Source organism: Amblyomma maculatum, chromosome 5 (genome assembly GCF_055883805.1).
Source record: "Amblyomma maculatum isolate TAMU_Amacu chromosome 5, ASM5588380v1, whole genome shotgun sequence".
NCBI lineage: Eukaryota > Metazoa > Arthropoda > Arachnida > Ixodida > Ixodidae > Amblyomma > Amblyomma maculatum.
This window is the reverse complement of record NC_139348.1, coordinates 135,956,809-135,981,331: the sequence shown is the minus strand read 5'-3', so window position 1 is coordinate 135,981,331 and position 24,523 is coordinate 135,956,809. Positions and strand designations below refer to the sequence as shown.

The window sequence follows — 24,523 nt, the reverse complement described above, 5'->3', positions numbered from 1 at the left end:
GAAGCGGAGCGGCCTCGGTGGCTGCGTTTCGATGGAGGCGAAATGGAGTGGCGTCCGTGTGCTGTGCGATGTCGGTGCACGTTAAAGAACCCCAGGTGGTCGAAATTTCCGGAGTCCTCCACTACGAGTCTCTGATAGCCTGAGTCGCTTTGGGACGTTAAACCCCACAAGCCAAACCAAACCAAACATTCGGTCATGACTTCACGGCCGATGGCGTCACTATGTGTCGGCTATGGACGTCTCGAAACGTCTAACTAATACTATTGGTTAGTGATAGTTAACCATGACTTGAACTTTCTGAGTACTAGTTAATGTCTGGTTAGTGTTAAATACCCCTTAACTACAGTAAGTGATGGTTAGTGATAGTTACAATGACCTCCAAATGCATGGGTTCTTATGGGCATCTGCTTAACTATTTCAATATTAGTCGTAAATTATCGTAAAATTATCTTGAAAATGTCTTAAATCATGTTCCGATATTATCCAATTGCTATTGATATTCAATGGTGATTGGCATGAAACGCGGACACATTTGCGGATGACAGTATGAGGCATTAAAGGCTTTCGCCTTATGATATTAAGCATATATGAATACCAACTGTACAATAAGCGGACGACAGAACCAAAGCTCGGCAGCTGCCGCGATGCTGCGAACGCATTTGAATGCCATTCGTCTCAAATGCCATTATCAACCATGCCGTGAAATGGCTTCTAATACGGGCTAAACATAAAGATGTGGAACCCTGTTTTTATTTGAATAATCGTTGCATAATGTTTATTTCTCAACCAATTATAGCCAGGTTTTTAACGCGGTACTTACAATATTGGGAGATAGAGAACAACTTGTTCCACCACCGATGGCTTTTTAAATCGGCATGACAGGTATCAGTAGCACGCGAGACAAACTTTTGCAATGTAGCCAGTTTTTATAAACGGCACCGCCGATATCGGGAGAATACGAGACAAGTCGGTCCAATGTCGCCAATCTCTAAAACTGTTCTTCCGATATCGGGAGGACCCAGTACAAATAGGCCCAATATTGACCGTTTTTAAATACGGCTAGTCCAACATCGGGAGGGCACAGGACACACTGGGCCAATATTTCCGGTTTCCAAAAATCGGCCAGAACAATATCGGGACTGTACAGGACAAGCTGGTCTAACGTTGCCAGGACCCAGTACAAATAGGCCCAATATTGACAGTTTCTAAATACGGCTAAAACAATATCGGGACTGTACAGGACAAGCTGGTCTAATGTTGCCAGTTTTTCAGAGGCTTGTTTAACAACCAGGAACACAGGACAAACTGGTCCAATGTTGCCAGTAAATATTTTATTTTTATTTATTTACAATATACTGCGGGCCCTCTGGTGGGCCCTAGCAGGAGTGGGAACAATAAAAAAGCATTATACACAGCTAGAACAGAATAATCATGGCAGCCAGGGGTAGAAAAATCGAACATTTTGTACAATAATCAAATGAAATTCGTCAGTGGAATAAGCAGTATAAGGGAAAAATTATTTTATTTCAAACGGTACTACCAGCATTGGGGAACACGTGAAGTTTGGTCCATCATTGGATGTGTCGTGTAATGACAAAACCTGCGTTGGGAAATTATCGACAATGCTGGGCCATTGTAGATCCACAATTTGCCGAACTATATTCATTACCGGCCCGTCGCGTTGTACTGCCCTAGTAGCCGGCTTGAAGAAGCGCAGTCCTCGGAGTTCTCATGAGCCTTCGAACGGCTCGTTCACAGCAATATTTTTTTTTTTTCAAGAACGAGGGACGGGGATTCCAGAAACCTTCAATTGAGCTGAGTTCGCCGTCTATTTTGATGCCAAACTCACGCAGGTATTCGCCAGCGCTGCTCACCTGTTTGCGCACAGAATTTCAAATCTCCATGAAGCGCAAGGAAGGCGATCTCGCTGTGCGCTTGATCATCTCGGCGGTCTGTTCCTCGTCTAGCTTCTTTCGACAGTGCTGGTCTTCGGCCAGCTCGCACACGTCCATAGGAACGTAGGTCGCACGTGTCGGGCTGCCACTATAGACGTAAGGCAAGTTGGGGTTGGACAATCGAGTGTAGCGGCGCTGGAAGTATTTCACGACTGCAACCTCACCGCCTTCAGACTTAAAACGAATGTCTTTCGCCGGCTGCCTCGTGATTCGGACCACTTTATAATTACGTCACATCGAGGCGGGTGCCTCGTGTTTCGGACCGCTTTATAATTACGTCACATTGAGGTGGGTGCCTCGTGTTTCGGACCACTTTATAATTACGTCACATTGAGGCGGGTGCCTCGTGTTTTGGACCATTTTATAATTACGTCACATTGAGGCGGGTGCCTCGTGTTTTGGACCACCTTATAATTACGCAGGTAGGAAAGGTGCGTCACATTGAGGCGGATGTCTTTGAGCTTCTTGTTGAGCAGGACGTAATTGTTTCTTCTAGCATAAACTTATACGCTAATTACTGTTTTAATATCGCGAAATACAGAAGAGGACAAACACGTGCCTACAAACTGACCTCTATAACATCACTCTTTTGTGCAATAAATGACAAATGCAGTTAAACCCTCGAAAATGCGTTTTTATGAAAGTTTCCAGACAAAATAACACTCCTTCCTATACCCTGGACAGTATTTCGATTCAATCCACAACATCCTACCGGTATTCAGGTGTGCTTATATCGTCAGCACTAACCAGGAAGCCGTACATCGAACTAATCATTAGCAGCGCTAACATGAAGTTAGGTTAATTACGCTGAAACTTTAGCAATGCCCCGACCTTTTTAAATTACTTTATAAAACACTTGCTCTTCAAAAATTGAAGTATGGCGCCCCTCCTTTCGCAGCGGCATTAGATTACTGGCTCATTTGGGACCTTCACCAGACCACCCTTTGCGCTACGTTAGAGCTTGTTAGAATAACTCAGCTCGTTTTATTCTAATTACATCTAGACCGCGAGTATAACAGCAATGGATTGTAACCTTTTCTTACCTTTTCTAGGACAGCCTAGAAATGTTTTTCGCTTATGATTTTTCATAAAGTTTTTTCGCTTACGATTTTTCATAAAGTTTATTACCACCAATCGCTGCACACAGGTCTTATCACTGCACCCAACTATCACTCTTTTCGTGTCATCAGCACAGGATTGGATCCATTGTTGTCATACTAACAGGTTATTATATAGTTTTATTCCGCGCACATCAACAGATTGGAACAACCTTCCAGCAGCCGTGGCTTGCCTAACAGATTACGCTGAATATCACCGGTCTCCGTTGAGGCTCATTTTATGTAATGCCACGTGTTAGGTGTTCTTGTGTCTCATTTTATTTTCTTTTGTGCATTTTATTTTTCAATTTTATGTGTTATCTTTGTGATTTTTACGTGTAATGTTTTTTCTCTATTTGAATAGTTGTATTTTTCTCGTCGTTTAACTATGTATATTTGCATATTTTTATATTTTTGTTTGTTGTATGTTTCCCCGCTCCCCTCTATAATGCATCGGCGCTTGAGGATATGGAAAATAAATAAAAAATAAAGAGACCGCCTCGCAAAAGTCTGCAAGCGTCATCTCTCGTCGGCCGTCGCTGAGAAAGCTGCAGATGAAGTCGACTAGTGGAAGCGGCTCGTAAAATGCCGTTGCCGACATGTCGACGTTTAGCATGGGCTTCCACTGGGCGGGTCTTACGCTCGTGTAGTAGCCGAAACATACCTCCCGTCCTCCTCCGAGGGCATTGTGCTCGTCGGGTTCCGGGGGTCTGAAGAATGATCGTCCAACTGACGCCAGCTTGATCGATGGACCATGCCTCAAGACGATATCAATGGCCTGGAGGACTTCCTGAGGCACAGTGTTGACGCGGTTCCTGAAGACCGCGTGTAGAGCATCCAGGTTCACCGTGGCCGCATATTGAATCTTGATGATGAGCTTCTGGATTCGGTCTTCTTCATTCAGGTCCACCGTGAAAGTACGTTCTTGAAATTTGAACTGGCGACGCGTGTACAGGTTCTTGCGACCGTCGATAGCCGGGATGCAGTTGGCCAGGTTTTGCCGGTACATCTTGACCAAGAGCTCGACGTCGATCCCGTTAATCTTCGTGCTAAGACATCGGTACTTCTCGGAAATCTCGGTCTTCTTGGCCGTCTCCGAGAAGATATCAACGCCGTAATAGACGTTGTCGTTCGGTACCTGATTGGTAAAATGGTTGGCTACATCGGTCGAACTTGCCGTGGGCTGGCCGCCGTGGGAGATGGAACGGTAGGGTTCCCTCGTTCTCCTGCGCCGTGAGAGCAAGGCATAAAGACCAAAGCTCGGGTTTTTCTCGAACGGTCAGCTTAACACCAGTGCGTTCGAATCAACTTAAATTTATGCTGCAGTGCACAGCTTTACCTGATTCGTAATAGAAATACCTCCAGCGGCCCGTGCCCCACGTCCTGAGCACATTATGCGGCGGCACTTTGAGCAACAGTATCAAGTACGGTCTGGACGTGTACAGACTAAAAGTCTATTCACACTTGCGACTCGCGAAGGACGCGCGACCGGTACTCGCATGCGACCAGAGAGTAACCGATGTTCACACTTGCGAATGCGACTTGCGGGTTGCCTTCCACATCGTGTCTGCCTTGACTGTTCACCACATAGTGTAAAGCTAACTTACGTTCACGTCCGCTGAGCCGCTGATTGGTTTAACGGTCTGCGACCAGCAGTCGCGCGAATGGAAATCGAGCAGTGCCCGAACGGCCCGCGGCAGTCGCTTTTCGACCGATGCGACCATTTGCGACTGTCGCCTCTCGACCAAAACAGTCGCGCGACCGCTGCTAGTCGAAAGTGTGAACGGGCCTTAAGGGAATCGCAGGACGCGGTTGACGTGGCTTTTGAGTGGGACTCTTTTCTACGTGCTCGGGTAATCAGAACTGTGATAGCGCTGTAGCTGTTAAGCCTTATATTGCAAGCCTACTGAAATACTTAGACGGCAACTTCAGGGGGTTTACTGAATATAATGAGCTAATATTCGCATCGCATACCTCGGCTTTTCTTCCCTCGACCACAAAAGATAAAAAAGCACTTTCAGGTTTTTAAATGAGAAAACGGTTTTCGAAAAGATATTCTTGATAATGGAATTGGTGATAAAATTGATTTTTGTGGCTACGTTTCAAATATGTAATTGGTGTTAATTAATGTAATGCATTATGTAACTCTGCCGAAAATTATCAAAATTTCCGTTGCATGAAACTTGCTATATGAATATAATTTGTGTCCCTGCAGTGTCCCTGTGTGCGCAGTTAGGGTATATTCTCACCCAGCCTATCAGAGCCGTTGAGTTATTAGGAGCCTGAAGTTTCTTCTTCTTAAACAAGCAAAAATTTGTATTTCCGTTCCTGGAATGAAAACTTTAACACTCTATTAATCAACATCTTTCGAGGCAGAACGGTGTTTTCATATGTTTTCCATTGCTTGATGTCAGGGGAAAGATAAAAAAGGGCATGAATTTTAAGAATTTCCTTGCAGCAAAATTTATTTAATGCGCCAGGCCAAAATAACATATTCCCTTAATATTCTATAGCGTTGTAGCATTGATAAATAAATATAGTTACAGCCATCATCTCCTTTCAAATAGCAACAAATTAAAAGAGGAAACTTAAGCCAGACCTGGGGTTGTTTTAAAACATGAGATCGAAATACCACAATGCCTGCACACTTACATCAGAGAACCTCTCCTGTGCGCGTTGATTGGCTAAACTGGCGAAATGAAGTGACGTCATGGACCGCCGCTTTCCTAAGGTAAGCAAGAAAAGTTGTTTTTCTTCCATTGAGCAAACGCTAAGAAAACATCGAAGTATATGCAGCTGGAAACATCAGGCAATCAAGGTTACCCGCAGAAATTGCTCCGAATGAGGCCACAAGTTTAACAGCTATAATCAATTTGCGCTGAAACAGAATAGTTTATGGCTTTGAAGTTTGCCTACAAGGAATCAGAAGCTCCGAAAATCTTAGGTATTCCGTGAAAGCTTCCGTGAAAGCTTCGGTACTATTCATGCGGAGATAAAACAGTACCGGAGTTGCCTCCTAACAGTCATATATATATATACAGTACTAACTGCAGGAATCTGTGAAGCTATAACGTCCAAATGCATACGTCACAATAATACACAACTCCTTGTCAAAAACACGCACAATCTGGCGAGACAGGGATCACGCTCATTGGTACCGCTACTCACAAAGTAAGCGCATCATGCGTAAAAGAAAATAAAACAAGCAAAAACAAACAAAAAGCTATACATATGTGTACACTGGCAACGAAAAAAGACATATGCGCCAACGTGTACATTACCGAAGTCCTCAAGGGTCGAGCCAACTGCTTTGACTCATGCTTAATACAAGAGTGAGTGAGGAATGAACTATGCTACTCATCTACTGACGATAATCACTCATCGCACCATAAATCCGCCTTCAAGCTTAACTTTTGCTTGTTTTGACAGCGCACAAAGGTCAGGGGGTAAGAAAAATGCAGAACCCGTTGTGCCTATGTATCCGCGTTACCCTGTCATTGCGCCTAAGCAAAACATGAATACAGACACTCCCAACACAAAGTAAACCTCAATGTTCCTTCTCACTGTTGCCAGGGCACCCAGATAGATTTTTCAACGTCTTTCTTCATCCTGCCTTGGTGAGTGGCTAAAGCGCCGAACAGCCCAACCACTAATACCTAATACGAGACCTACCGCCAACCACCTTTATCTAAAACAAAAACCTGACAAGGTTTGTAGAGATGAGGACAAGGTTTCATGTGTCGTAATGAGCTACACTTAGGCAAAGCGTGCGCACTTTGATCTTGGCATCGTCATCGGCAGCGCTGGTGTCTCCGGCTTCCGGTCTCTGCTGTGCCGACACGTGCAGAATGCAGGGCCGTGAAAGCGAAGGCGGCAAGCTGCCTCTCGTGGCGGCCGCCGTCGATGCCGGTCGGGAACCAGCGGGCGTCGCGCTTGGCGTCTGGGTGCACGGCAACGGCCGGGACCGGGGGCTGGCCGCGACGCGGCGCTGCAAAGCTTGAGCGAACGAACCCTGTCCCGGACTAGGGACCCACGTCGCAGGCGACACCACGAGCTGCAGCTAGTGGTCACCGCTGACCGCAGGCACTGCTGCAATGAATTATCATTATGCGTTGGCTAAGCGGATACTGCGCACGTGATCGCAGCAATCGTCAGCTGCGAAAGAATGCTCGTCTGGAGCATACGCAGCAGTAGGACACGCAGCGTTACTACACAGCGTCCCTCTTCGGGGCTCTCTAACTTCTGGGCGGTCTTGTACAGGGTTGTCACTGTATACGGTGAACACGTGAAGGCGGTGACCGATACTGCAACTTTCCCTTCCTTTAACCAATTACATATAGCAACCGCTCACGTAATTTGAACGCTACGTACACTGGCGTCGGCAGAAGTAAGGTTGCTCAGTCTGCTCATATGCAGCGCGATCGAAGTTTCAATTTGACGACGCTGTACGCAGCACAAGGTTGTTGTTGTGGCTGTAGGAAGAAGGAAAAGAAAATACACGGGCCTGGCTCTGTAGCTGAGCCACCTCCGCTGCCTCGTGCTGACAGAAGAGAAAATAGAGAAGAAAGAGAAGGAAAAGGGAGAGAAAGACGCGCGCCGCAACAACGGTCATCGTCCACCACCGAAACGGTGGCGGGTGCAATGACGGCCTACAACAGATAAAAATTCTGTGGCAGGCTAGCGCCCGCCGCAAGCGGCGGTGACCTACCTGTTCCAGCCCCATCAGGGGAGGAATTCTCGCAGCACGAGGACAGGAAACGCGCAGGTCACTAAGCGCGCGCCGCGCGACAAAGTTACGGGGCTGACCGCATAATAGCGCCATTTGTAGAACGCAGCTCTTTTTATTAATTTATTTATTCAAATACCTCACGGGCTCCGATTGGAGTATTATGTGAGGGGGGTTACATAACGGGGGGTGCGAAACAGAAGCAAGTAGAAGATGGTTAGTTTAACATCGTTATTTTCAAAACGTTAACGTTATACAATGGCAAGCACAAGAAAAGAGAACAAAATTTGAAAAGCACACTATAGAACACACTTCAGTAACAGCACACTTCAGAACAAAATGTTGCTTATTTTTTCGTTGAAAATAACAATCTGAAGTGTGAACAATGTTGTCAGGAAGACTATTCCAATAAATGATTGCACGGGGCAGGGCTGATGAGTTGAATGCAGTGGTTCTTCCCGAAAGGCGTTTAAAACTGAGGTGATTATGCAATCGGTGAGATGTGCGGGCCGGTTTTGTGAGAGGTAGTGCGAAGGAATGATGGCTATAAACAATTTTATGGAAAAGACAGATAAGTGCTATTGTTCTGCGAGATTCTAAGGATGAAAGGGACAACGACACCTTAATGTTAGTTATACTGGAATGTCGGCAATAGTTGCGAGAAATGAAACGCGCGACACGACTTTGTACGCGCTCTAGGGAATGAAGCCGAGCGCTTTAACTGCACCATGCTCGGGATCGTGAAACGCACATCATAATTCTCCTTGTCTACCATGAGGATTAGTAGAGATGCACTGACGCTACAGTTAGTGATAATGACAAGTATGGCGTTAGCAATAATAATGACGGTGAATTTAGTTAATAATGAGAGCAATAGCCATGCACCATGTGCACAAGCAACGCATAAGCTTTCGCATTTCTGCAGTGCAAATTCTACAGTGCTCTCGGAATTTTAGAGCGCAGCTCTTTTGCGCCCGTTCCCGAGTTTTACGGCGTCGCCGTTGCCCCTCGTAACCAGCTCCGCAGCCAAAAAGTAATGGTACCATAATATAGAGCATCAAGGAAAGGGCTTTGTCGGCGCTGCGTAAGAGAAACTAGTAAAAAGTAGCTATAGTTACTAAAAAATTTGGAGGACGCTTAAGCTTCGCCTGCAAGAGTGGAACGCGATAGCGTTATTGCACCTCGTCGAGAAAACTTACTAAACGCAAGGGTATTGGGGCATCCTCGCACCGGTACCCGCGCGGCCCGAAGGGGAGAAGCGGGTGAGCGAAGATAGTGATCTAAAGAAAGGAAAGACGCTTGATTCTACAACCTGTGAGGGTGCACGGCGAAACGTCAGGGGCGAGTGGCGCGCCACGTGTCGGGGCAGCACCGCACATTGCGAGGAGGGGTTCTTCTGTGTTTGCCGCAAGATGGCTCTGCATGTGCGCAGAGCGCAGAAGAAATGTAGCGGAAACGTACTTCGCTACTCGTGTAACTGCGACTTCTGTAAGTAACATGCTCATAATTACCGATATACACTGCAGTATAACGTTCTACGGCATGTTTCTAAGGAAACACCGCATTCACTAGAAGCGCTTTTGTACCGCTTTCAAGCATCGGGCACCTATTGGACAAAACAGAGTGGACAGTGAGCGCACTAGAGTCCTCTGGCACCGACGAAAGCCTGCAGGAGGAACTACGGCGAGACTGCCGCGCTGTGATTGTCTTCAAGACACGCCAGTACGAACGGTTTGGGTGCAGCTGATGCTTCAGGCAGCGTTGCCCAAGTGATGTTTTTTTTTTACCTCTTTTCTGGTTTTCCTTTTTGACTTTCAATGGCGAATTTTAGGCTTATATGTTACTTTTCCTGACCCTTTCTTACCAGACCTCTCGACATAATTCTCATTGTGCTCAATCTCCCCTCTCGTTTCCTATGGCCGACATTAACACGAGAAGCAATCAATGCACTCGGCTATTGGTTGAGTTGCAGCCCTGTACATATGTGTGTAAATAAAGGTTTTTTGTTACGGAAAAAAAAACTCGTGGCTGAGTTGGTAGCGTCTCCGTCTCACACTCCGGAGACCCTGGTTCGATTCCCACTCAGCCCATCTTGGAACTTCCTTTTTATTTATGAAGTGCATGTTTATTTATGAAGTGCATGCCGGGATTTATCGCTCACTGGACGCCGACGACACCGGCCTTTCTGCGACACGAGCTCCTTAACGCTACCGCGTTAATATCTAGTAACCTAATCCTCAGCGTCGCCCTTGTCCCTCGTAACCAGCGCCGTAGCCAAAAGGATGGTACCATAAGATAGAGCGTCAAGGAAAGGCATACATGACAATGTCAGCGTGTAAAATAGGAAGTAGTTGGTATTTCGGAAAAAGAATGGTACCATAGAATACACCTCAAGAAAGGTCTGCAGTTGACAAAATGGTTAATGTTGTTTAATTAGGTAGTTAATTAAAGCCAATAACAATAATTGGTTCACAGAGAAGGAAAGGCGCATTGTCTGGACACCTTAAAGAGATAGAACACTGGCCAAAATATGTCACGAGATTATGGTGATGAAAAAATCTTGCCTTATAATTTACAGATCGAGCACTGTAATATCAAAGAAAAGCGGTTAAACATTTTTAATTTGCCATTGAAAATCGCATAAAAACAACTGAGGCGCTATCTAGCGGAGAAACCCTGTTACTTTCAGAGTAGTACTCCTCGCGACTACTTGTCAGCAAATAGAGCTGATTTTCGCAACTGCACACTGTTCTTTTTTTCTCCTGGGAGTGCTTGTCATAATTTATTATCTTTCGAGTTCTCTCCAGTGCGTCCTTAAATAAAAACCACCCCTCCTTTCGCACCGCGAGAGGTATGCTTTCAGGGAACACTGTACTTTCAGGTTTTGCCACTAGACGGCACCACAGTATTTGCATTTCTTTGAATGAAGCGATATAGTGCCCATTAAATCTTCTGTCGACAAGGCGTGCGTTATTGTGCTGTAACAGCATTGAATGTGAAACAAAAGGACGTTACTTTACGCAAAATAGTTGCGGTTTAACTCTGGTTAAGCGTAGTTGAACTGCGATAGCAACGGTGGAAGCTTCTTTTGCCTGCTACATTATTCCCCTATCACGCCATATCAGTGTAAGGTGCTACATTATTGGAAACTAAGCTCATCCTTTAAGAGTATGACGCGAGAGCGGGTTACCAGTCTTCTTCAGCTCTTCCTCCTCCTTGGCTGCTCAAGCTCAAGCGTGGCCTCCGCCTGGACCACGCGACGGCTCGAAACATGGCGCAGTATCGCTATCGCAATAAAATGTCCGAATACTGTCTGACGAGTGAAATTCATATTTGTTTTCGCCCCGTTTTTTTTGTCGACCACCAGTCGTCATCGCGGTCGCTGCTCATGATTTCCAGCATCAGACACATAAAAACGGGCGCATGCGCTGATCGAAAAATTCTCGGTAAAATTTTTCTACAGCGTTTCTACCAAAACCGTTATGGAATCGAACATGTTAAACATCAATCCTTCCACTGCAGACCTAAATTCAGGTGTTCTGTCCCTTCAACTGCGCCGTAAAAGAAGAGAAGAAGATGGGAAAGCGGCAAGAGTGAAAGGTGTTGGGGTCGCTATTTATTAACTTACCTGTGGCGCCCTCTAATCTGAAGTCCAGCCGGGGGTGATTTGAATAAAGCATTTTTGAGTTTCGTTCTGGAGTGGCGTGGTTACTTGGCCCACTCTCCCGGCCTTCGTGGCTGGAGGTCGCCTCGCGGCACGACAGCACGGGAACGCCCACACAACATGGTGTCAGAAGTGGGATTGGATTCCGTCGTGGTGCACTAAGTGAGAACAGCACATCTTGTTTCAAGCGAATGGTATACTCATCTCTGATCGAGCCGAGGCCGCGGAATAGTTCAGCATGAAGCGCTGGCTCAGGAGTGTTGACAAGTCCCAAAATTTAACAACTTGTGGGCGATTCTTCTGCCCAAGGGATACGCAAGACACACACACACACAGCGGGCCGTGTAAGAAAAATCTTTATCTCACTCCAGAAATGGTCCATCCATGGCGGTGCGGGAGGTCAGCGGGCTCGTCGTCGTCTGGGAGGGCAGGCAGGGTAGTCCAGGAGCGAGGAGACCGAGGCGACGGCGTGCGCCTTCCTTTATCACCCTCGCGCGGTACCGGTTATCCCGGGAACGAGCGGGGAGAGGGAAGGGGTAAAGCGGCGGCGCATCGGTAGCCGCGGGAACTTTAAATGTGGCTGGCGCGGTCCCCACAAACTTCAAGAGCTTGGATGGCTGGTAGACCCAGTAAAGGTATGGAAGTGGCTCAATGACGTAAAGACGCTGGGAGCTGGTCTTCCCTTGCCGATATAGATGTGCCCAATACGAACCCCGTACGCGCAGAGGTTGGCCACCGAGCCCTGTCGTAATAGCATCTACCTTGGCGAGCTCGGCCGTGACTCCGGGGAAGCCATTGCTTGGGACTGCGGAAATCTCAGCTCCTGAGTGTGCTTTGAACTGAGCTGTGTAGTTGACTGTGGCATTCACAAACATGACTTTAGCTGGCGATTCGAGAGCGTGTAACTGGATAGCATTGACTTGGGCCTGCCTCGACTTCTTGGAGCGGCAAACTTCTGTAAAATGACCTTTCATACCGCAGCAGTTGCAGATAGAGCTCTTTGCCGGGCACTCTGAGAGTGCATGATATAGGCGGCCGCAGAAGAAACGGACCAGAATGTCATGATAGCGTTCCGACTTCGCGCCCGTTGAGCGCGTTCTGGTGTCGACCGGCTCTCGCGAAAACTTTGTCGCAGTATCAATGTTGACCATGCCTTGCGAGGCAGCCTGTGCGAGTGAGCGTTCTTTATTCACGTCCTCGGACAGACGAGCTTGCGTCCAAGCTTCTTTGAAAGTTAGCTTTTGGGGGCAGCAAAGCTTTTCGGAGAGACGCGTGTCGAGCAACCCAACGACAAATGAAAGATGCCGGGCTAGTTGGTACTGCATTACGAATATAACACCGCAAACCAAGCGTTCTTCCACCGCTGGTGACGGGAAGTTGCAACGTTTAACTAACTTGAACAGTTCGGCGTAAAATAAGTCGACACTTTCATCAGGTTGTTGAACGCACCTGTGAAAGCGAGACGACTCGTAGAGTTCCTTACAGGGATGCGCGAATTAGTGCATGGAGAAGCGTTTAACAACTGCGTCGTAGGAGGCTAATGCGGCAACGTCGAGTCAAAAAGTGTCTAGCAGCGTATAGTCCTCGAAGCGATACTTCCATGAAGATCAATTTGCCGGGTTGCAAAGGTCGAACGCGTCTGGCGGTTGCAGAGTGAGGCCTAGCCATTGGGCCTGCTGGGCGCTTTCGTTCGGGAGCACTTTTTGCCGTTAACGGTCGTTGAGAGCTGCTTCAAAACGAGTTTTTCATGCTGCACCCGTAATCCGAGTCATCGCCTCCGATGTCCGAGTTTGGGTCGTTGTCAAAGCGTCGCCATCTCACGTGACTTCGAGTCATCTGATTGGTTGAAACGCCGGAACCGTGTGTTGCCACTACGGAACCGGAAAAGGTAGCAACACATGGTTTCGGCGTTTCAACCAATCAGATGACTCGAGGTCACGTGAGATAGCGACACCGATAACGACGCAAACGCGGAATACGGTCCTGCTGTCACTTCTGACACCATGTTGTGTGGGCGTTCCCGTTCCCGCCCACAGAACAAAAGGGGTGCCGTGGTGGCGGGAGTTTCGGCCACCTGGGGATCTAAGTTGCACTGACATCGCACAGCCCACGGACGCCTCCGTTTCGCCTCCATCGAACTCGGAGCCGGTTAAGTGGTTTAAAGGAAAGAACAGATCCAGTGCTTGTAACTTGCGGAACTAGTAGTTAGTATGGAATATGTATGAAAAATAAACAAGTTATGTGTAATTGTACACACATAAGCTCAAATTATTTGCCTCAACCTATTGAAAAGCTTAAACAGTTGATGAGCTGCGCTCAAATTTCTTATTAGGAAGTAACTTAATCAGCGGCAAATTTTTTAACCTACACCAGCTACACTTGTGCATCAAAAATCCATTGACGGCATTGGAGTTTTTGTGCACTGGTGCAGCTGGTGTAGGTTAAAATATGGCCTAACAGTCCACCTGACCACAAAACATCAGCGCCTGCAAGCGACTCGACTTTCGGCTGAGATACTAGTGTGACGGTCACCTGCTGTCAAAGAAAATTGACAGTGCGGGATAAATGCATATAACAGCCAGCAAGATTATGCACTTCTCACAAAAAATATACCGCATATGAGCACCAAGATCAGAGTAAGTTAGGACTAACACCGCCAGCCGTAATTATGCAGCTCATAGCCATCTCAACCGCAAGGCACCGACAACCGGAAGGAAATTTCTACACACCTGTCTCCAATTGTTGCAGCTGCTGGTCGCCCAAGTCGGCCTTCTTCGCTTCATTCTTCTCATCTGTTTTTCTTTTATTGTTCTTCTCCATCCTGCGACAGAGGCCAAAATTTCACACATGAAATCTGATGTAGCCGATGTGACAAAATCACGACCGGCTGTCGTGGACAGAATGATTGCGTTTTTCACTGATTCCGATTTTTGTATCTTCTCTTCGCGCCATGATTGGTTGATGCGACGCGTTCGATTGCCATTGGCTAAGGTCGACGTTGACGCACGAGTGCCGCACCCAAAAACGTTGGCCGCACCTTAGTAGTTCATGGGACACGTGCCATTGTAATGTTGTTGTTGTTGTTGAAAACTTGTCCAACAGAGAAGGACCACACAGCCTGGGCTGCCATTGTAATTAGCTGGGGTTGGTGACGACGTGTGCGTGCCTGAGCTTAGTGTTTTTGTTGTAGTGGTTATTTTATTATATTACAAAAGGAAGGAAAAGATGTTCGCCAGCTCCGGTATCTAATATCTGAAGCACCTGAACTGCGGGGGCGGAAATAAAGGGATAACGAGGAAGGGGTAGAGGAAATTAAAGAGGTGAGCGGCAGGGAGAAAGTGTCTAGAAAGGGACTAGAGTGTCACAATAAATAATAATAATTGGTTTACTGCTGTGCGATGTCAGTGCACGTTAAAGAACCCCAGGTGGTCTAAATTTCCGGAGTGCCCCACTACGGCGGCTTTCATAGCCTGAGTCGCTTTGGGACGCTAAACCCCTCAAACCATACCAAACCAATAATTGGTTTACAGGAAAGGAAGGGTGCGTATTTGTCACAGTCTCTTGTGGACACTTGAATGGCACCATAAGGGACGGGAGGAAGGTGAGGGCTGAGAGTGGAAAGAGAGAAAGAGGAGCCATAGTGGAGTGTTAAGGTATAATTTCTGGAGCGCAGTCCCAGCCTCGGTGATCAACTCTGGGCCGTTCAGCAGGCCCGTGAGGCGACGGCGAGGCAACACCTCGACGTCCCACGTGGGCGGCCTAAGGCCCCGTCAGCGAAAGCTCTGCAGGACTATAAATAAAGTTCTTACCAACCCACTGCGCTCAAGCTTCACAATCGAGTCGATTCATTAATGACTCTGAACACTGGGAGACACTACTGTTCGTCTCCGACCCAGAGACTCAACTCCAACTTATCCTACCGGCCGAAGACGCCGCCGAAGCTCAAAGGGTGACGGCCGTAGACGGGGAGTGACCTGTACGCTACCCCCCTGTATCCGTCGGACAATAAATTTTTCCGTCCGATCACCTGGGAACCTTAATATTCACTGATATCGCACAGACCACGGATGCCTCTTCGCTACGCCTCGAGCGAAACGCAGCCGCCGAGAGTCGGAGTCGAACCCGGCTACTCCGCCACAGTAGTCGGGCATCTTAACCACTGCACCACCTGGACAGGGTAAGGCATCTCATAGCCCGAGTCGTTTTGGGACGTTAAGCCTCAGAAACCAAACAAACCATTGTATATTGTGATTATGCCTTTTCTTTCCTGTAAACTAGTTACTAACGCGATAACATGTATGCTGGTAAAAAATAAAGTAGTGATGATGGCGATTATTAAGAATAATAAAAAAAATAATATTTAATGATAATTATTTATAGTGGTAAATAAAGATGAAAATAAATAGAAAATAAAATTAAAATAAATTAACATATAAATAAAATGAATGTAAAAGAATATAAAGTAAATATGAACATACCACTAAGCCAAAATACAAATGACAAAACCGTTGCGGAATAGCTTATGTTTTAGCATTCTAATAATAATAATTGGTTCACAGGAAAAGAAAGGCGCAGCATCTGCCACACGACTTTCGGACACCTGTACCGCGCCGTAATAGAGCCGGGAGGAAGCTGGGGAAGCCCCGCTACCCCTCCAATGAACGCCTTCTTCACATGTGCATCCATGACTCCCTGGCTGAGCTCACGGAAGCCCACCGCTCAGCCCAGTTGGAGCGACTATCATCTACCCTCACCGGCCGCAACATCCTTGCTCGCATACATCTCTCACTTCCCGGTCACTGCTCTAAACATACGACGCTTCGCCCTGCGATACACCGCGTTCTTAAGCTGCATACCCTGCTTTCATCTTTACACAGACTCTCTCACTGCCTTTAAACAGCTTAAGGCCGTTCGACGCACATTCCGAATAACACAGTCCAAACATTTGCTCTGTTCAAAGTACCCATGTCCTGTGCGCATACACTGGATTCGCGGCCATGCTCGCGATTCACATAATATTCACGCGGATGCTATGACGCACATAAACACATCAGGTGATCCACCACCTTCCCCTCTTCCCCCAGATCCGTTCCTGTCCCACGTTTCCGATTCGCAAGTTCTGCGCCAACGAACACGCGCTTTCATTCCTCCGTGTTCGCACCCTCTCCCCCGTAGTCTTACTCGGCAGGAGGAGGTAACAGTGCGCCGGATCCGGGCAGGGGCGGCTCTGACCCCATCTGTTCGACATCGTTAGCATGATAAAGATCTGCCAGTGACTGACAGGTACCCTCACTGTGACACTGCACCTGACGTCTGCGATGTGCGTAACTTGTTGTGGACGTGTCCATTGTCTTGACGCTGCAGGACTAAGTCGACCCGGCCTTCACTAGGCAGCGTGCAGAGACTCCGGGTTGATGAAGGATTGAATCTTGTTGGTAAAACATAAAGAAGCAGGTTTATTTGCCCTTTGAGAAAACTTATTTACATGAAAAAACTTATTTACATGAAAGACGTGTCCATTTTCTTGACGCTGGGACTAAGTCGACCCGGCCTTCACTTGGTAGCGTGCAGAGACTCCGGGTTGATGAAGGATTGAATCTTCGAAGTTGGTAAAATATATAGATGCAGGAATATATAGAAGCAGGTTTAATGGCACTTTGAGAAAACTTATTTACATGAAAAAAGGGTATACCAGCAAAATGGCAAGCGTTAAGAGTTCATAGCGAGAAGCGTCTGGATGAGCCGTTTACCCAGGGCTCAGAGCGCCATTTCGTGCTCTGCAACGTCCTTAAATCCCCTATGTCCAGCCCCTCTCTGAAGATGCTGACCAATCAGTTCCAGGGCACACCCCTCAGATATCGGCAACCAATCGAACACATCACTGCACTGATGGTCTGATGCACTGACTGGTCCAGTACTGTTTCGTCGGGCGTGGTCACTTGTTGTCGGGTTGAGCTTGGGAACGGCGAGGAGGTAAATTTCGATTCTTCTGCAAAGATCCGCTATGTTGGTTCCGGCAAGTGGATTTCCTTCTCAGAAACCCAAGTGTACGTGCGCGCTACGAATACTGCTCCCAGCATTGTCCCTTTCCGGCAATTGTAACTCTTTCCTGCATTCACGGGAAATCCTCTAATGGCCGTAATCCTCATGCTCCTTTCTTCTCCTGTACGTCAGCGGACGTGTCACTCCGATCGTCTCCTTTGGACAATAGGCATTCCTCACTTGACAATAGCGCCTTTCGACGGGAAGGGTGAACAGTTGAACAAAAACACTTCCGGCTATTTCTCACAGGGCGACGTTTCTTCGTATGTTTCTTGACGTTCCCTTGACAGGGCCAACATGGCAGTTGTAGGGTCACGACAAAGCAAAGTATGTTCACACAAAAAGATTCATGTGAACACGCTCACTTAGAGCCCTTGCACAGACAACACATATCAATACCATGCCCACAGGCGCACAATAGTGCGCGCAAGCGCGGACCATGCACGGTCACAACACCATCAACGACTCACATTAGACAACGGATAATCATGAAGGTGGGCCTGCGGTGGAATCGCGATTGTGATTATGAGAAATGGACAATGGACAATCGCTACACTGCCAACCTCTGCGAATACATAAGCGCAACTGGACTTCACTCCTTCTTTTAACTTTCTATCTCCTGCATCCCATTCCCCCTTTCTCAACTTATGCCTTGTGGCAAACTTTTCGAAAAAAAAAAGAATATGCACCCAAGCACCATATCGCTCGCCGCAAGGCACACGAAAAAGCTCTTCACAAACACTACGGCTTCCAGCCAGCGACCGTTTACGTAGACGCTGCCTCATACCCCTCCCGCCCTGCGTTCACCCTCAGCGCTGTCTCCAAGTCTTTGCAACTGGTCGCGGCCGGTACAACTTCTGCCTCCACTTCCCTAGAGTCGGAGGAGGCGGCGGTTGCCCTCGCCATAGCTACTACCCGAGCCACCACCATCTTAAGCCACTATAAATCCGCCGTACGGAACTTCGACCACGGTCGGCTCTCTGGCCCAGCCTTCCGATTCCCCGCCTCCCTCCCCCCACTCGAACACCCTATTCAATTAATATGGGTGCCCGCTCATACGGGTCACCCAGGCAACGAAGCGCTCACTCTTTTGCTCGAGAATGCGTCAGCCGAGCAGGGACTGCCACCACCTAGGGAGATGCTCGCTAGCTCTTGGCATCCTATCGCGAAATCTTTCACCACTATACCGTGATCAACGAACCATCTACCCTCCTCCTCATGAATCTAGCTACAACAGGTGACGTGGCACCAGCTTCAGTCCCTTACATTCCCATCCCCTGCTTTCTTAGCTTTGATCCAACCAGGACTGTTCTCGCCGAAGTGCACCTTGTGTGGGGCACCTAATGCTGATTTTGAACACATCATGATCAAATGCTCGGAATTCCACCTTCCAGCAACTTGGCAACTCTCCGACTTCGAGCGATGGGAGGCTGCGGTGTCCAGCTCTGACCCGGCCGCTCAAAAGCGGCTGACGGACTGGGCTTTGGGAGTCACTGGGAAGCACCAGCTTTCGGCCATAACACGCAGCCAAGAGCCGACCCGTAATTAGGATGTAATCACTTAAGGTTCCCAACACTGCATAAAGTTTTTCACCACCACCACCATCATGACCAGCCTTGACGGTACATGGCGGGCTCCTTGCCGAACACAACCAGTATTCCATTGAACGTATCAAAGTTCACCGGCGTTCTATAATTCGTTTACAGGAAATTAAAGGCACAGTATCTGTCACTCTCGAAATCCCGCTATCCTCACGGTAGACAAGGGAACTATTATGATGAACGTTTCACGATCCGGGGCCTGGCGCAGTTGGTAAAGCGCTCGGTTGGGGATCCAAGGTATGGAGGTGAGGTTCGATTGTCTGTGGAGACAAGGTTCATTCATTTATTTTTCATTATCTCCCTTGAAAGTGTGACACGCCTCTGCCGACAGCTCCTGCTTACAACGATGAGGCATTAAAGGCTTTAGTGACATCTTCTGCGTACGCAAGCACCTTCACCTTCGTTTCCTCAATCGCAAAACCGCAGATCCTTTAATTGTGTAGCAAACTTAAGCAAAAGGGTTCAAGATACAACGCGAAAAGCAAAGGAGACAATGGACAGCCGCCTCACAGATTTCCCTGTAATACCTTCACAAAGTATTTAGTTTACGATTATATACGCAGAACATTCCGAGTACCCCATTTTGACACCATTTGCAATAATCCTCCCCATTGCAAATGGTGGATGACATTGCGTAATTACTCCCTTATTAAGCCTCGCTTTATAACCAAATCACGCGAACGTTCCTGATTAGCAGGAATAGCACCTCTGACTGAAATTTGGTAGCCCGAGTACATTAAAAATGCCTTGCGCGTAACGTATAGTAAAATTATCGGTCCCCAATTTTTCAACTCTTTGACGTTCCCTTCCATATGAATTCAGAAAATGTTAGCGATCATCCATGATCCCGGTGCTCTCGAGGTCACGAGGTATTGCGTACGCAGGGTGGTCAGTGTTTCTAGCACAATCCCTCCGTCATTTTTCAACAAATCTGAAGTTGCCTGATTGCCCTTAGCTGCTTTCCCCCTTTTTACTGCTTTCAATATGTTATTCTACTTCGTTACCAGAATAACGTTTGAACAGCGCAGCGTGCGGGATTGCATTTGAATCCTTCCACAAGCTTGTGAGGGGCAGGGTGCACACTGCCCCTTCTCCGTCTCCATTCAAGCATCGCCGTCTGGTTTGCAGCAGGGCTCAAGTTCAGCTTCTGTAATCGGACACAAGTCCGCAATAACGATCATACACAGTTCCTCGCCGACATAAAGTAGTTTGAAACCTTCTAAAAAAAAAACAGAAAAAAGAAAGCTTCTATCCTGAATAAAACTTTGAGAGCACTTCAGAGATCTGCATTGGAGAAATGCGAACGCATGTGCGTTGGCTGTTCTTTAGTAGCTCCTAGAGTTTCATGACTCGTCACTTTTGAATGTCATGTCAGTACTTTTTAGTCATGACTGGGCACTAGTCATTCTCATGAATTTGACTGGCTTAAAAAAGTCATGGGCTCCATAGTCATGTAGTTGGATCTGCGATCTGACTGACCCACGTGAAGTGATAGAAAAACAGCGCAACAGACGTGGACGGAGGTGAAGAAGAAACAGGACAGGCGCTGAACTCACAACTGAAGTTTATTGAAAAAAACACAGATATATAACCCAGCCAAGCAGCACCGAACCGCACAATAAACAAGAAAATCATGATGACCCCACACACACACACCACGCTCAAGAAACTCAACCTCATTATCTGTTAAAACGATTGACGGTTCACTAACGCATTTTGCACCCAATCGAATGATATGCCTGGCCTCAATGATTTCCCGGTTAATCTGTGCCGGATGGGCATCCAAAATAACTGTCTGTGTTAGAGAAGGATGGCAGGGTTACCATCCTTCCCTAACACAGGATGGTAACCTTCAGCCGACTCGGCAATTCCGTCAGCATATCCTCCTGAATTCGACTCCTCCTCTCCATAAAATAGGGAGTCATATGCCTCATGCCAACCCGGCCCGCTCCTTCCCCGCGCCCCGCAATACAGTGGTCGGAATCCTCTCAACTAGCTTTTTGCGATCTTAGCACAGCTGTGGTTTGCCTTCTTCTTGCTCTTCCCTGTCTCATGGCATGCACCCACGAATACGGGCACCGAACACCGGGAGGTGAAATTTCGAGCTCCGCGAGCTTCGAATAACGTGTGTGTGTGTGTGTGTGTGTGTGTGTGTGTGTGTGTGTGTGTGTGTGTGTGTGTGTGTGTGTGTGTGTGTGTGTGTGTGTGTGTGTGTGTGTGTGTGTGTGTGTGTGTGTGTGTGTGTGTGTGTGTGCGTGCGTGCGTGTGCGTGTGTGTGTGTGTGTGTGTGCGTGTGTGCGTGCGTGTGTGTGTGTGTGTGTGTGTGTGTGTGTGTGTGTGTGTGTGTGTGTGTGTGTGTGTGTGTGTGTGTGTGTGTGTGTGTGTGTGTGTGTGTGTGTGTGTGTGTGTGTGTGTGTGTGTGTGTGTGTGTGTACACACACACACTATGACTAATGATCGCTAACATCGTGCCTAGGGAAGCTGATGGAGCATGTAGTACTAAAGCGACTTCAGGAGTATGCAGAGGAAATGGAGTTATTTTCCGAAACAATGCTAGGTTTCAGGAGCAAGCTGTCCACGCAGGATGTAAGGATTCAACTCGAAGCAGACATATTTGACGCGCCCAATAAAGGGGGCACGAAAACTGTACTTGGCCTTGATTTACAGAAAGCCTTTGATAATGTCAAACACGAAGCCATATTAAATAATCTGGAGGAAATTGCCCCTGGCAAGAGGATTTACAATTACGTTAGGGATTTTCTAACCGAAAGAACTGCAGAAATAAGCCTTGGAGACATCAGGTCTGAAACAATTAAGCTAGGAGACAAGGGCACCCCTCAGGGCTCAGTTCTTTCCCCTTTCTTCTTCAACCTAGCGTTAAAGAACCTCCCACCATTACTGAAAACTGTGAAAGGGGTGAAACATACGCTATATGCTGATGATGTCACGTTATGGACATGCACAGGCAACGATGGGGAAATAAAAAGAAAATCTTCAACAAACAATCGACATTGTTGAATAATATGCGGAATGGGCAGGGCTGAAATGCTCACCAAGCAAATCGGAACTTCTGGTAATCCGAGGAACAAAAAAAGAAAACGCAATATCAACGCTGAAGACATTTTGATGGAATTAAATGGCACACCGATAACAAGAGTGGACAAAATCAGGGTCTTAGGACTGATAATACAAGAAAATGGAAAGAACACAGAAATAATAAATCGACTTAAGTCAACAATTAACATGACAACCAGGTTGATAAGGCGAATAGCCAACAAAAGACGCGGGGTCAAAGAGAAAGATTTGTGCCGAATTGTTCAGGCTTTTGTGATAAGCAGAATAGTGTACACCATCCCCTACCTCAAGCTAGGGGTGGCAGAAAAGAACAAAATTGAAAGGATCATAAGGCAGGCATATAAAGCAGCACTGGGGCTACCTCACTGCACCCTTACGGAAAGACTTCTTAAACTGGGGGTCTACAATAACACCATGGAACTATGTGAGGTACATATAATAACACAGCTAAAGAGGCTCGCCAATACATCATCCACGGGATGGAAAATCCTGGGTAAATTAGGACTACAAGATAGAATCCCGGAAAGAAATGCACAAGTAAAACTGCCGACTGAAGTCAGGAACGCACTTACTATTAAACCGCTACCAAAAAAACATGCACCCTGCTTTTCATGAAGGCAGGAGAAAAGCAAGAGCAAAGGCCCTTGAGGAAAAGTTAGAAGGCTCTAAATACACTATTTATGTAGACGCGGCGGAATACAAAGGAGGCAACTATTTTGCTATCGTGGGCGTGAACGACTCGGGTAAAACATTAATGTAAGGTTCAATAAAAACAAACTACTCAGGGAAAGCGGAGGAGGCGGCTATCGCCATGGCGATGGTCAGCACCAAAGCGGTTACCATAATTAGCGACTCCAAATCTGCTATAAACAATTTTGCGATGGGCATGATCTCCAAAGAGACAGAGCGAATTTTAAGATATAAAGACTGGAACCAAAAAGAGGTGGAATTAATATGGGTGCCGGCACACTCGGGGAACAAAGGAAACGAGTTGGCTCACAGTATAGCTCGAGGTTATGTCAGCCGAGCAGTGAGCCAGGTTGATTCCCCCAATTTCTCGAGAGATGCACTAATCTCATTTCATGACTCTAATCACTTTAAACTACAAAGGCGGATATATCCTCCACCAGACAAGAAATTAGACAAAAGGCAAGAAGTAATCTGGCGTCGGTTCCAGACGCGTGCCTTCTTCAGCCCTTCTAAATTAACGCACATGTATCCAGCACAATACAATCCAAATTGTAAACACTGCGGCGGAATAGCAGGATATGATCACATATTATGGAGCTGCAAAAAAGCGCCGCCACCAGCGGACCTACTACCAGTCCCTTCTTTTGAGCGGTGGGAGGCTATACTGGCCAGCTCAGACCCGTTAACGCAAGTTCGGGCTACTGAGTGGGCTCAAAAGGTCGCCGAGAGCAACGGTCTTGAGGCCATCTAAGTGTAGCGCCCACAAATCACTCATTGCTGACAATAAATGTTTTACAATCCAATTCTTTCCCTTTAACCTATCTGCAGAGACATTAGTCTGCCAACCAAGATCCGTATAACTCGTGCTACGGTCTTTCCAGTTGTGATGTATGGATGCGAGAGTTGGACTGTGAAAAAGGCTGACCGCCGAAGAATTGACGCGTTTGAATAGTGGTGCTGGCGAAGACTCTTGAGAGTTCCTTGGACTGCCAGAAGATCAAATCAGTCGGTATTGTCGACCATAAACCCTGACTGCTCATTGGAGGGTCAAATTCTAAAGTTAAAGCTCAGCTACTTTGGTCATCTGATGAGAAGAGAGGAGTCGCTGGAGAAAGATTTGATGTTGGGAAAGGTTGAGGGTCGCCGGAGAAGGGGTAGGCAGCGAACGCGATGGTTAGATGGCATCCTCGAGGCACTGCAGATGAAGTTATGTGATGTTAGGAAGATAGTGAGAGACCGGAAAGCGTGGCGTGACATGGTCCATAGGGTCACGAAGAGTCGGACACGACTGAACGACTGAACTGAACTGAACCTATCTGCTGTAGGGAGGTGGATTATTTTTGCAAGCAGTTAATTCACGAAAAGACAGCTAAATGTTCAACTGCGTTCATTCTGTCGGGTCAATGCCTATGCAGTTGACCGGATTGAACTACGGCTGCCAGGAAACGGTTCTATATTAGCTTTTGTGTGCAAGCGTATGAGACCTCGAGGACGACGAAACCTGCGCCGGGCACGCGGACATTGCAAGCCACGCGACTGGGCACCGAAGCACGAGGATGGAGAACGAAGAGATCGCCAGAAGTACGACATCGAAGCGCCTGCGAATACCGTGCCACGCTAAAACGTTTGCCTTCCAACTCGTTCTTCAGCGTTTCGTGCTCGACTGGTTAGCG

General features: G+C 47.3%; 1 protein-coding gene across 1 annotated transcript; it reads right to left on the bottom strand.

Moving 5' to 3' along the window:
• Positions 1-1,892: 1,892 nt before the first annotated feature.
• LOC146189667 (protein argonaute-4-like) lies at positions 1,893-14,251 on the bottom strand. The gene is made up of 4 exons (XM_084605320.1): positions 14,172-14,251; positions 6,828-7,141; positions 3,549-4,278; positions 1,893-2,090 (listed from the first exon to the last, which is right to left on the bottom strand). The coding sequence occupies exons 1-4, from the start codon at positions 14,232-14,234 to the stop codon at positions 1,893-1,895; spliced, it is 1,305 nt and encodes a 434-aa protein (XP_084461446.1). The 5' UTR covers positions 14,235-14,251.
• Positions 14,252-24,523: the final 10,272 nt, after the last annotated feature.